Genomic DNA, 14645 nt, shown 5'->3' on the forward strand with positions numbered 1-14645 from the left:
TGCGGGTGTTCGTTTATATAGCAAACTGTCATTATTTTTTATGCAGAATCACCCCCTGAAGTTAGGTGCACGTTTACTAAAACTCGGTATAATTTACAAATATCGAATATTCAAAGAACTAAAAACCGACACTTTGAACCCTCTCTCTCATTGACATCTACCCACAAGTTATCAAGTAAGTGCAAAATCTAGTCAAACTTACAATTAACCTAAAATATTGTAAGATATTAAGATCTACCAACGTTAAAAAATAATTTAATTTAAATATTACAGGAACAGAAATTTTCTATTTTTTACACTGCTGAATTAGATACATTATGCATAATTCTTAATGAGTTTTAATCCTGAGAATCTCACTTCAGCGGAGGCTGTACTAAGTTGTATTGTTAATAATATTCTAATAACGATGTAAATGTTTGGATATATTTCTTTTAAGTTATTATCTGTAATGTATTGAAGCAACTGTGTCACGTCTGTTATAAAGTTAGGTAAATTAGGGATCATTATTTGTAATTCTTCATATAATTCATAAGGTTGAAAGTCACTGCTCTCCCCCACTCGTAGGACTCGTAAATCTTGACAATTTTTTAGTATTTGTTCGTGTGGAATATTTTTTAATTTACTTATATCATCATACAGAAAACTCAAATTTTCAGATGTTGATTTAAAGCCATAAATCTCAAATCCATATTGGTAATAATTGAATCACGCATAGTGTTATAAAAATTTACGCATTAGACAATCATTTTTCAAATCCAGTTTGCCGATATTCTTTGGTCCACAAAATGTATGCAAATGTTTAAAGGCAAATACTGAATCACAATCAGTGAAAGCGTCTAATTGATTCGCTTGATTTTTCAAACTTATGCTTCCTTCAGCATCATCAAATTGAAATAGTATGGACACAGCAGCCTCGATTCTGCTTTCCCATCTCGTGTAAGATAAAGGCTTTATGGTAAGTTTTAATTTATCTTTGACCAATTCCCAGCGTTTGCTGGAATCTGAAAACAACAAATAAATTTTTTTAATAAAACCAAAAAATGTTTTTGTTGTCACCGAAGAATTAGCGGCGTATACCAATAGCAGATACCAACAGCTATGACAACCGCAAGGTGTGAAAAATACCCTAGGATTTATATTTAATATTCGAGTTTTGACTCCACTATTTATGCCTACCATATTTCAATCCAAGACTATACGCTTTGCTTTGACGACAAACAGCATGAAAACAAAATCGTGAAAAAGTTGCGGTGTACGAAGGGAGGCTGTTGTTTGACGAATAGGGAATACCTTATTTTGTTTTGGGCGGCGCCGTGCAGCCGAAATTCTTCGCTAGCGATAGGAACGCAATTTCAGGGAAATACCCTTTTTTAGTCCAGCGGTGACGTGCATTGCAGCGGGGATTTCTCACGAGCGATAGCGACACAAGCACTTTTTTCGGAGCGTGTATGGCTTAGGTTTAAGTAATACATGTAGCCCAGTCTGGTTATACAAAAATCATCGATTTCACGGCAAAATGTTTCGCAGATATCTGAAGCTTTTAAGACATAGGTGGAGGTTACTAGATGACGAATAGATAAAAAGATACTCCTCTTTTTACCTTGCGTTTTTTTTAAACAATAATTTATGGTCAGAATTTGATTTTTTATCTATAAGTTTTTTCCCTTATAATTTAAATAAACAATATTTATACCATTTTTTTATATCAAGAATATCTTTATTTTCCCGTTTTTTCAATTCAAATTGATAAATAATTTACGGAGATATTTGCAAAAAAGCAGTTTTTTTGCCCTAATTTATAAATTTAATTAATTTTTTTATTAACAAAATAAAATGTTATTAATACATTTCAACAATGAGGAATTACCGTCCTTTAAATTTGTGCGCAATTTCCCCGTGATCGCTCAAATAGTTTAAAAGTTATTAAATTTGTTTATCCCTGGGACTAATTATTTAAACCATTGAACTTGCCCTATGAATGATGCTAGACACATTTAACAAATTTCATAGAATTTTTTAAGGCTTATACTCTCTCAGAAGTTAAATAAATATTGAGTTTTCATCGAAATTATTTACAAAATAAACGTTTGAAAAAGGGGTATGTTTTTTACTTATAAACAATTGTAATAACTTCTATATTTTTCAAGCTACAGACTTGTACGTACAACCATTAAATAGCTGGTAAAAGAACTCACATTTAACAAAAAAATAAACCTTCTATGAACAATAGGAACGAAGTTAGCGTCAATTTTTTTGTTAATTATATCTTCATTGTTTATAAACATTAAGAAGTAAAATTTGCACAAATTTTTAATAAAAATCTAAACTTTATATTAAATTTTATGGCTATAAAATTCATCCAATTTTTCGAAACTTTAAACCTTTCGAAACGAAGTTACATTCGAAAGATCGACATAGGAATGTGGAGGGGAAACTGTTTTAGCTCCTCGCTGCAAAATTTAATATTATGGTTACGGATTTATCATTCAAAAGCTTCAACAGTTCTGTAGGAATTTAATCAGGTCCATTTGCTTTTCAATTTTTAGCGTTTTTTATTGCGTATTCTACTTCTTCTTTCAATATGTCTGGCCCAGTTGCATTGATTATCTAAGTTAAGTTGTTTCTATCGTCTTCAAATAATTCATTCAGGTATTCTGTCCATCTTTTTATTTTATTCTCTAGGTCTACAATAAGATTTCCATCTTTGTCTTTAAGTTTACCTATTTGGCATTTCTTTATGCTTCCTGTTATCTCTTTTACTTTTTTGTACACATTGAACGCATCGTACTTTTTCTCATAGGTTTCCATTTCTTTACATTGTTCTTTAATCCACTCTTCTTTGGCTTCTTTTATTCTCTTTTTTTATGTGTTTATTTATTTCTTTGTATTTGTCTGGATAATTATTCATCTTTCTTCTTTGTTCCGTCAAGTCTAGTATATCTTGTGTCATCCACCCCTTATTCTTTGTTGTTGTTTTTGTAAGATGTTTCTTTCCTGCTGTTTGTATAGCTGTATTTATGTACTTTAATTTTTGGTTAACGTTGTTTGTATCGTTAATTTGTTGCTGCACTGAACGGAGGCTTTCATTTATTTCTTCTCCTGTTTCTTGTCGTATATTTTTGTTTCTAAGTTTATTTAAATATAGTGCCTTTCTGTGTGGTCTTCTAATCTTTTTTGGTCTCGCCTTTATCTCAGTAACTACCGAGTTATGATCTGAGCCTATATCAGCTCCTGGGTACGTCTTAGTACATTTAACAGCATTATGGTACCTCCTTGCTATCATAATGTAGTCTATTTGATTTCTCACTATTTTTGCTTTGGTATGTTGTGGAGATGTCCATGTATATAACCGTCGATGAGGTAATTTAAAAAAGGTATTTGTTATTACGAAGTCCTCACTTTGACAAAATTGAATCAATCGATCTCCTCTGTCATTTCTGTTTCCAAGCCCATATTTTCCTACTTGTTCTCCTACCTTACCTTGACCCACCTTGGCATTAAGATCGCCCATTAATATGTTAATGTATGGAAAGACTAACTTAATAAGTGAAGACAAACAACCTGCAACAAAAAGCCTTCACCTGACAGTGAAGTCGAATAAATGAACCAAATTTTAACTTTTAAACCAATGTATATCAAAAAAACGTTCAATAAACATTACAAAATTTAATAACGCAAGTGATGAAAAAATCGACTTATTTTATCAAAGCAGTAAGGTAGATTAGATTAATATTGTATATCATATTTGTAAGAAAAATAGAATAAAATCAATATTGTTAATTATAAAAATACAAACAATTATAATTAATATAAGGAATATAATAATATAATGTGTAAAAAATTATCTGAAATTTAATTTATAAAATATATAAGTATTATTACATCATTGATATAAAATGAAAAAACATATGCTGATTTTCTGGGATTTTCCGAGATTTATGGGGGGTGAAAATTATGTCATAATTATTAATACTGCGACAGACTATTCGAGCAAATTAAAAAAAAAGTAAGTATTTAGGGTGAATTTCAAATGGACTCAATTTTTTCGAGTTTTCCCATATTTTCCGGCCAGTGAAAACTATGTAGTTATTCATATTTCGACGAGCTACCCCAGAATAAAACAAGAGGCTTGCAGCTGCAAAGGAAGCCGAGATAATGTAAATTTTTCCTACGTGTTGCAATTTGAAGTTCCGATGCCGAAAAAAAAATGGAGCTGAAACAGATTTCCTCTCCACTTTCCTATGTCGATCTTTCGAAAGTACCGTCGTTTCGAAAAATTAGATAAATCTTATAGCTATAAGTTTCAATATAAAGTTTAGATTTTCATTCAAAATTTGTGCAAATTTTACTTCTTAATGTTTATAAACAATGGAGATATGATTTTTTTTTAAATAGTCACTAACTTCGTTCCTTTTGGTCATAGAAGGTTTTTTATTTTTTAATGTGAGCTTTTTTACCAGCTATCCAATGGTTGTACGTACAAGTCTGTAGCTTGAAAAATATAGAAGTTATTACAATTGTTTATAAGTGAAAAACATACCCCTTTTTCAAACGTTTATTTTGTAAATAATTTCGATGAAAACTCAATATGCATTTAACTTCTGAGATAGTCTTAAAGAATGCTATGAAATTTGCTGAATGTGTCTAGCATCATGCATAGGGCAAGCTAAATAGTTTAAATAATTAGCCTCAGGGATAAACAAATTAAATTACTTATAAAATATTTGACTGATCGGGGGGAAATTTCGCACAAATCTAAAAGATGGTAATTCCTTGATGTTTAAATGTATTATTACCATTTTATTTTGTTAATAAAAAAATTAATAAAATTTATAAATTAGTGCAAAAAAACTGCTTTTTTGCAAATATCTCTGTAAATTATTTATCAATTTTAATTAAAAAAACGGGAAAATAAAGATATTCTTGACATAAAAAAAATGACATAAATATTGTTTATTTAAAATATAAGGGAAAAAATTTATAGACAAAAAATCAAATTGTGACCATAAATTATTGCTTAAAAAAAACGCAAGGTAAAACTAGGAGTATCTTTTTCTATCTATTCATCATCTAGTATCCCCCACCTATGTCTTAAAAGCTTCAGATATCTGCGAAACATTTTTCCACCTTTTTTTTACCCAGACTGGGCTAATGAATCTACATGGTGCGAGGCCGTGGGCTGTGGCCACGTCGCCCACGCCTTACGCCGCCTCTGTTCATGCCACTAAGCTATAGAACTAATAGGCATATAATTTCGTCCTGATAATTAATTTGTAGTCACAGTAAGTTTTATTGTACCCAGACTAATTTCTGAAAATTTACTTTTTAACCGGATAATATATGATCTGTCACGTGCAAAATAGAGTCTTCCAGAAAAGTAACTCATAAGATCTTTTAAATTTTATGCAATTGCTTGGAGGTTGTAAATTTTAATATTGTAATTTATTATTATACATATTAATTTTTTGTTAAAAATAAGATTTAATATTTAAAATATGCCTTATCATAATGATACATCGTACAAAAGATTGTAAAATTCGTAAAAATAGCCCAGAGACAATATTTTTATAAATGCATTATTATTTTTGCGGCTGTGCTAAATGATTGTAAATAAATCAAATATAAAATAAGACTCATGACATATCTTTGGAGAATTATAGAATATTTGTCAAATACGTTATTTACATTGAATTACAAAAATGTGCAACGTTATGTAATCTCTTCTACTAGCTCAGTTATTAAAAGCAATTTTATTCTTCTCCCCTAAACGTTTAATACGCCAATTTTAATAAAGTAAAAACTAAAGTAGATAAAACTAAAACGGTTTACAAAAACTTTGCTTAAGTGCGTTGATGAAATTCTGCATATATCTTAATGGATATTAAATTGGGATTAAAATTCCTGATTAAATTGGGATAAAAATTCCATCCGATTAGATAAATTATTGCTATATTGGTTGATATGTTATAGTTTAGTTTAAGTTATTTGAAAGTAAATAAATGACAAGGTTTTTTTTTTCTTCTTTTTGTGTAAACATGACGCTGACTTTCTGTTTTTCAATGTTACTTCAGTAAGTTGTCGTTCCATCGTTTTTGTGGTCTTCTTACTGAACGTCTTTACGTCTTTACAGCTCTATTTATTGTCATTCTGATTATATGATCGTTTCATTCTACTCTTCTCTTTCTTACTCAGTCCTTGACCTTCTTCACTTTACATCTCCGTCGTGTACATGTACTTCTATCTCTGTCCCATAGTGTCTTACCATCGATTTTTTTAAAGGTTTTTCATCTCTGCTGTTTCTAGCATTATTTTTGTCTTCTCTGGGTCACGTCGTGTTTAAGCCGTGTATCTCATTATTTCTAATGACTGTTTTGTAAATTCTGCATTTCATTGCTTTTCTGATATTTGTATTTCTTCATATTGTTTTATTCGGGAAACCTGCTTTACTCCATTGACTTGATCTTCCACTTCTGTTTCGAGCTTTCCGTAGTTAGATAGTGTGATGTCTAGATATATAAACTTCATTACTTGTTATAATAATATGTATTAATAATACTATTGTTTTTATAATATTATATCAATTATAATATCAATAATATTATACATATTATGTTTAAAAGAAAGAAAAAGTTACACAGTAGGAGCTACACCCAATAGTGATTTTACCAATTTACCTATATTTAGTTTACATTATGGTCGAAAAAAACTTTCATGGATGCGTAATATTAGACAATGTTGTGGTACCACAAGAGAAGAATTATTTCGCACAGTAGCCGATAGAGAACGGGTCCAAAATCGGTTCGGAGAAAGGTCGTAAATCTTAAAACTACAGTCTCCAAAAAGGTTCAAGAACAAAGACTACTATAGTTTGGTCAAGTGAGACGTAGAAATGAGAACTATGTGGGACGAAGGATAGAGCTGTTAGAAGTTGAGGAAGAGAGAGGTAGACGAAAACCAAGAAGAAGATAGAAGGACTGTGTGACAGAAAACTTGGGAAATGGAAAAGAAATGTTTAAATAAAGACACGATAGGCAGAAACAAGTGGCGAAGAGAATAAGGACCAGCAGCCTCTGAAAAGGGAAACGCTAAGAAAAAAAAGAGATATTTGGAAAGCTATATTTGGAATAAACTGTAGTTAGGGAAGTTTTAAGTACAAGTTTTTACTGAAAGAGCAGAGAGAGATGTGGTTTTGTTTGATATGTAAGCGCTTTGAGCTTTCCAAGGAGCTATAACTGAGCTGAAAGTGAATTTGTCGAGAAAAGAACCATTTTTGGAAACATTATAAATAGTTGTGTGAGTAACTTTGTTTGAATTATCTTGTGGACAGCGGGGAGATAAAAAAGTATCAGTGATTGAGCAAGTTAGTCTGATATTGTTTTGATCTGAACAAACGTTTCAGAATACTGCAGGTAAATTTTAGAAAATAGTGTTAATTCCTACTAGTTTTTTGAACAAAAAATATGTATAAGAATATCGGCTATACCTTTCAATGTGAATTTAAGTGTAACTAATGTGATTTCTACCACGCTTGGTCCGTCTCGTATGTACAGGGATGAGTGCCTTAAGAACCGGCAAAATAACGCAAAAGATAGAAAACATAATACGTTGTGAAATAAAAAGAGATGCAAGTAGTAGAGGTGAGAAATTATCGATATTAACCTATAATTTACTTTACATCACATTAGAATTATCGAAAATTTACCACCTTTAGACGTTAGCTTATGAGCTGGTTGACTTCAGTCATAGTAAAACGTATCACGTAATGTAAGTAAAAACAGTTTAAGTAGGAGTATTTTTTTATCCAAAATTAAAGTATTGATCAATAATAAACTATGATTTGAGACGTCGCATACACTCTTCTCAATACAGAATTATCAAAGCTTGTTATTCTGTATTCGTCAACACACAATTAATTATCAAATTACTACTAATTAAACTGTTTATTTACATTTGCTTTATTGCCTTCAATCAGTTTTTACTTTATGCGAAATTTAAAAAATGTAAATATTCGACGTCATACTTGTAATATTATGACTGAAGTCAACTAGCTCATAAGCTAACGTCTAAAGGTGGGAAACTATCGATAGTCCTGATGTAATTTAATGTAAATTAGAGGTTTCTATCGATAATTTCCCACCTCTACTAGTTTCATCTCTTTTTATTTCACAGTGTTATGTTTTCTATCTTTTGCGTTATTTTGCCGGTTCTTAAGGCACTCATCACTGTATAATTTTTCATATCCTTTTATAAGGGATATTTATATTCACTGTAAAAGTTTCTATACATACATTTTACAAATGCCTAGGAAATATAGAACTCCAATGATTTTTTTTACTTTTACAGTTGTACTCTTTAGAATTCTGTATCAATACAATGAAATAACTTATACTAACAATAATTGTGCAGACATTTATAAACCTAATGTCATTTTAATATATTTTTTAAACAAAAACAAAAAAGTCACAAAAGCTGATAAATATACGATAAAGTTTAACACAAACTCGGATTTAAGGTCAGCAAATACGCAGAGACCAAAATATTAAAAATTAGCCAGTACTGCCAGTCAAAGATTATCACTCGTTATTCAAAAACATAATAATAACTTGGTTTTATCAGTCCATTTTTCTTTAAGTAATGAAATAAACCTAATCAGAACAAAAACGTGGTGTTTTTAAAAGAATGTGACACATTATAGTACAGTGGGTATTTAATAATTATTAGTGAAAGAGACCAGATTGTTATTATCAATACAAATAAGTTAAATAAGGTATTATTGTTTCATTGCATACGCAATATGGTTTACATATTATTTAGTAAAATAAATGTATTAGTATTATTATTGGTACATTTGGGATACAGTGTTCCTATCGAAAATAGCGACGACGAACTAGTAGCTGTGGTCGCAGTAAGTAAACAATATATTCATTTCTTCAATGGTTTAATGGTTTACACACACACACACACACACACACACACACACACTCACACACCACTGTTATATCTAAACTCCTAGATACTTTCTAGACATACCTCCTTAAATGTTAAGCACACGCTGTTTTACCTCACAAGTTACCATTAACAATTCAGTAGTGATGTTTGACCACAAATAATATATAATGTATAATACAAAGGGGTCAATGCAAAAAGTGACTTAGTCACAAATAGGTAATTGTGAGATATTAAGGTTTGAAAGTTTATTTTTGATTTTGAAATATTACTGAAGATGTTATAATCAAAACGTGTGTTGATATTTATTATTTTTGTAAAGATTTTTCAATTTTCATGAATAAACAAAACATAAAAGCTTTGCTATTTTCTAAAAAAAATTAAATATTTTGTGACTTAGGCACATTTTGTTTGGCAATTTGATATTTCGTCGAATATTAAAGATATATCATAGAAAAAATTAGCGTTTATACTAAAATAATATTATTTGTGTAACGCCGTAAGAACATACAAAATGTAAGTAAAAATGTAAGAACATAAACATTGTATGAATTACAAATAATGCTTCCAGAAAAGATTAGAACATAATAGGCAAGAAAGCTATTCATAAACTGCATCAGCCTCTTGCACCTGATAAAGTTCTTCACTCACAAGGTTATTTTGTTGGATTATACTCCCATTTTCAGACATTCTTCGAGTAAAGAATTCAGTGTCCAGTGATTATGTGTTTGACAGGCTGTTTTACGTTGTCAAATTTCAACTCTTTAATTTGAAGGTATTCATTCGCATAGGCCAGCGTGGGTTGGTCACAAAGTTTACGGTTATGACCTACTTTGTAAAGTTTAATTGGTTCCATTGGCCCAGAATAGGTTGCATTGAGCTGTGGTTGCTCATTACGCGAGCAAAAATTTGATTCGTCTAGCTTTCGAAATTCCCGGCACAGTTTTTTTTATATGGGAGTCTAACCATAATTTATAGTGTTTGACTTTTATACTACGATCGCCTTCTTCCAGACTTCCATTTCACCTCAACGAATGCTGTACAAATACGACATCAAATGTGTTTTTCTTTCTGCAGACTTTTATCAGATTAACAAACATAAACTTCAGGGTTGTCAACTTTGTCGTACTTCAATTTTTGTTTTTCAATCACAGCAAAATCTCGATCGACTGGCATCATACTGTGACCGGGTATTGGATACCAGATTTCTATAACTTATATTATTGGAACAAAACTCATTCAAAAAAACAAATATCTATTTTTATTTTGGCTGAAGCAGATGTCGCAAAAAATAACGTTGTTCTGGCTTCTGATTTTGCGTAATATTGTCATAACCATGTTTGGTCCTTTTTGAGCGTAGTGTTCGGAATACATATACATATTGGCTTTTCCTGTCGTTAAGCAACGTATTCCCAAATTATGAATCCACAACCGCCAGTAGTATTCGTCCGTAATATTCGTTACAAGAACAGGCAAATTTTTTTGATAATCTAAGCAAATTGATAAAACCGAGGGATCATTAGCTTTTGCTTCTTCCGAAATTTTCTTTTGAAACACTTCAGCTTTTCTTAGGTGCAGCTCCCTGTTAGCTTGAGGGTTTGTGTCGATGTCTTATCATGTGTCACTTTAGCTTGTTGTAAACGTGTCAGAAATAGAGCGCATTCTTTACAGATGTCTTTTCTTGTGAATCCAAATTATATATTATATTCTTCTGTAAAAATTTTTCTGAACATCTCATATGACGCTTTTTTATCTTGATTCTTTTCAAGAAGTTTCGGAGAAGTTTAACACAAGATAAATAGGAATCCAAATACTTACGAAGTTTATTATTAAATCTGCTGTAATGAGACTCTCGAGCTGGCAGTTCTTCTATAAATTTTCTAACTGCGGCTAAAGTATCAATTTTTGTTCTATTTCCCCTACTGTAATGAAGACCTTTAGAATCCTTAGGATCTGCATTATTTATTTAAATCTTTTTGCTCAGTTTAGAGCGTTTTATTGCATGTACTACTAAAAATGCCGACTGATATAGTTTTCCGTCAATCTTTATTTTATATACAAAGCTTCGACCCCTATGTCATGGATCGATAGATTTTCTTGATCTGTGCCGTTTGATATCCGTAGGACGTACACAACCTTCAAGATTTAAATTTTGTTGTGTAGATGGTGATAAACTGTGATAGGCCTTGAAAATTTGGTTGTGTTGTGCTTCGCTTAATTTTAAGGAGCATTTCATTAACAGCGACAGTTTGTTATTTGTCTTATTTGTTATTTTTGAGAAAACGACTCCTTACTTTTGATGGTTCTTTTCCATGCATCCTTATCAATCTTTCTCTACTTGCCCTTCTTCACTTCTGGATGCTGGAATTAATTAACTTCATATACCACGTTTTGGGTAATAATATGTGTACTGCTTTGTGTGACGGATCCAAGGATGTCCTTATTTTCTAGACCATATCCCATCGTAGCACAGGAACTAGAGGTTTTACCCTCCTTTGGGGATTTATTGGTTCTCAGGTTGCATGTGCTTGAAGCAGGGTCATCGACTTCGGAACTATCTTCGTTTTCGCTATTTGGTTCATTATCACTGCATGATGCCAAATAATCTGGCCATTCACCATCATCTGAAGTAAAATAATAGTTGTTAAAATATGCGAGGTTAGAATGTAGTTAAAATAATGCATAACTACAAAAAAAAAATCTTATATCCCTTGTGAAAACGATCAGTATTCACCCGATCGTACCTGCATTAACAAAAGATATTTACTCCATTTTCCTTACCTGCCATGTTAATTTTTTAATGATAAATACACACAGGATTCACAGAGACGTAATAAACACACGGTACATAACCTTGTAATTACGTGACTAAGGCACAATTTGCACTGCATATTTGTCAAGTTAGTGGCTTAGGTACATTTTGCATTGAAAACAAGGGAGACTCCTATCAGAGAAAATGTAAAATAAGGTACTTAGGTACGGATTTCTACAACTCTGAAACTACTATCTAAAAGCTTATAAAAAATGCCACTAGATGGTGGCACTAACCCAATTCCGTAAAAAAGTGACTTATTCACATTTTGCATTGACCCCTTACATATTTGTAAAAAATCTAAAGACCAAGAAGTTAAGAAGTTAAGTTAAATTAAGTTAATTAAGTTTTAAACAAAGAAAGTTAATTAAGTTTTTTTGCTGTTAGCTAAGTCAAGGAGTTTCCTGAACATCTAGTTTTTTTTATTTTTAAGCTTAGGACTACATAGGGTAGCATTTTAATTGGTTTAACTAATTTTATACTACTACACTAATGTGCAAGTTAATATTATTTATGGAAATATATATTATAATATTCTTATTATTTGATAACATTATAAACAAATTTTTTTAATCAAAAAATTAATAATGAGTGTCTCTTTCTTCATTTTCTATACACTAAGTTACTCTATGGGACATTGATCAAATTAAGTGGTCTATATCATTTTACGGAATACTCATTTAGATTCTTCTTATGGCATTCCACAGGTCTTCTAAGTTTGCTGGAGGACATGGCAATCGATCTAATTTCGACCTATTCTATTCCACACATGTTCGATGGGTGACAAATCAGCTGATCTTGATGGCCATTTCAAGTCTCTATAGCAGATTTTTGTATGAACTGTATGGCTTCAAGGGCAATATAAGGTCTTGCGTTATCCTGTTAAAAACTCATTTGGAAAGAGTTCTAAGTAGGGATGTAAAACCGGCTTCAGTACTTAACCAATATATCGTTGAGCTGTCAGAGTGCCGTTAATAAGAATCAGAGGTAATCTGCTTCCCAAACATATAGCACCCCATACCATAATGTTTGGTTGTCTGGCTGTACGACGTTTAAGAGCCAAGTATATATCTCATCTCTTACTTTGAAAATGTCTTATTCTCATACGTCCATTAGAGCCACCCAAACAAAACCTAGATTCACCACTGAAGCAGACACAATTCCATTGGCCATTCCAGTTTTACCGAGCTCTGTAATATTTTAAACGTTGAGCCTTATGCTGTGGTGGAAAAGGTAACAACAAAAGCGGACGGTAAGCACTCAGTCCCATTACAATAGCAATATTTGATTAACTGTTCGTCTTGAGGCTAACCTTCCTGTAGCTACAACTAAATCATCTCTTACTTGATGTATACTGTCCCGTCCATTTTTTAGAGCAAGAAGTCAAAGATAGTGTAAATCACGGCCTTGCAATATTCTAAGAATCCAGACCACCGACGACCCCGATAATTCTTATCATTGGACCTCCTGCTTAAAAACTTTTAACATCATTGATGGATTAGCTTCAACTCTTCGTGAAATTTCTCGTTAACCAAAACCTCTTGCCTGCAATGCGTCCTTTTCTGAAGTCGCTTAAATGACAAAATTGCCGACGACCGCGACCTCTTGACATTTTGATATATATATATATATATATATATATATATATATATATATATATATATATATATATATATATACAGGGTGAGTCATGAGGAACTTTACATACTTCTACCATATGTAGAGTCCCTCAGGGAGCATATCATGTGGCCACTAAAAAATGTCAACTCCTCTTCTTTATTAATTATTAACAGGGTGATTTGTGTAATTGATCATTTATTTCATTTTACTGTAGTGTTTATACGGCTTATTTGATTTTTTTAATTTTTGCATGATACAGCATCTACTATCAAGCATTCGACTGGTATTAGCTAAACTAAAAAATTCCAGGACTGGCTTTGGAAAAATTAATTTAGGGATTCGTATTAAATATTACACCCTGTATATATATATATATATATATATATATATATATTTTTTAAATGCAATAAGTGATTTTCAGACTACATAAATAGCCAATGAAAAACGACATATGCGACAATGTTGTCGCGCTTTTAATAAATTTTTAGTGAACGATCAAATCTTACCAAAAATAGAACAACCATAATGAAGTATCAAATTATAAGGTAATTAATTTAAACAAATGTTATAAATTTCAAACATTTTAATTGAAATGATAAACTGAGTCACTGCACAACAAAAAACAGTAACTACTAACAATAACGAAGAACAATTTAAAAAAAAAAAAACTAAAAATATGTACTTAGTTATGATAAACCCATAAATTAGAACTGGAAAGATACAATAATGGTAACAAAATAAAAATAATTCAAAATAGATTTTCGAAATGGAACTCTGCAGCCTGTACACATTTTTGTTGCCGAATTGTTAATTGACGTATTGAATTACGGATACTCTGGGGATCGTTTCTAATAGTATTACAACAATGTATAATTCTATCAATTAATTGTTGTCGGTTATTAATATTCACTGCGTAAACTAGTTGCTTCAATCGTCCCCAAATATGGTAATCAACGGGATTGAAATCAGGGGATCTTGAAGGCCACGAAATAGGACCTGCACGTCCTATCCACCTGTTGCCATAAACATTATTGAGATGTTGTCTCACTGCCAGTAAAAAGTGTGGGGGTGCCCCATCATGCTGAAAATACATCCCTCGGATAGCAACGTTCGCGTTGGCAAGCAAATTCGGCAAAATATTTTGTAGAAAGTTCAAATAGACCTGCCCTGTTAAAGGACCATCAAAAAAGTGAGGACATACTAATTGGTTATTTATGACACCAATCCACACGTTAACCGAAAACCTTAACTGAGAACGACGTTCTCG

The 14645-nt window shown here is 31.5% G+C and overlaps 1 protein-coding gene across 2 annotated transcripts in view; it reads left to right on the forward strand.

Moving 5' to 3' along the window:
• Positions 1-822: 822 nt before the first annotated feature.
• LOC140435662 (lysosomal acid phosphatase-like) overlaps positions 823-14645 on the forward strand; it is a 96620-nt gene continuing 82797 nt past the window's right edge. The window contains exon 1 of one of the 2 annotated variants that reach the window (XM_072524383.1): positions 823-955. In XM_072524383.1, coding sequence (XP_072380484.1) covers positions 953-955 — 3 coding nt within the window. In that variant the 5' untranslated portion in view covers positions 823-952. Of the gene's footprint in view, positions 956-8541; positions 8906-14645 lie in introns of those variants that run through there. The other variant, XM_072524382.1, reaches the window with a different exon arrangement.

Source organism: Diabrotica undecimpunctata, chromosome 3 (assembly GCF_040954645.1).
Source record: "Diabrotica undecimpunctata isolate CICGRU chromosome 3, icDiaUnde3, whole genome shotgun sequence".
NCBI lineage: Eukaryota > Metazoa > Arthropoda > Insecta > Coleoptera > Chrysomelidae > Diabrotica > Diabrotica undecimpunctata.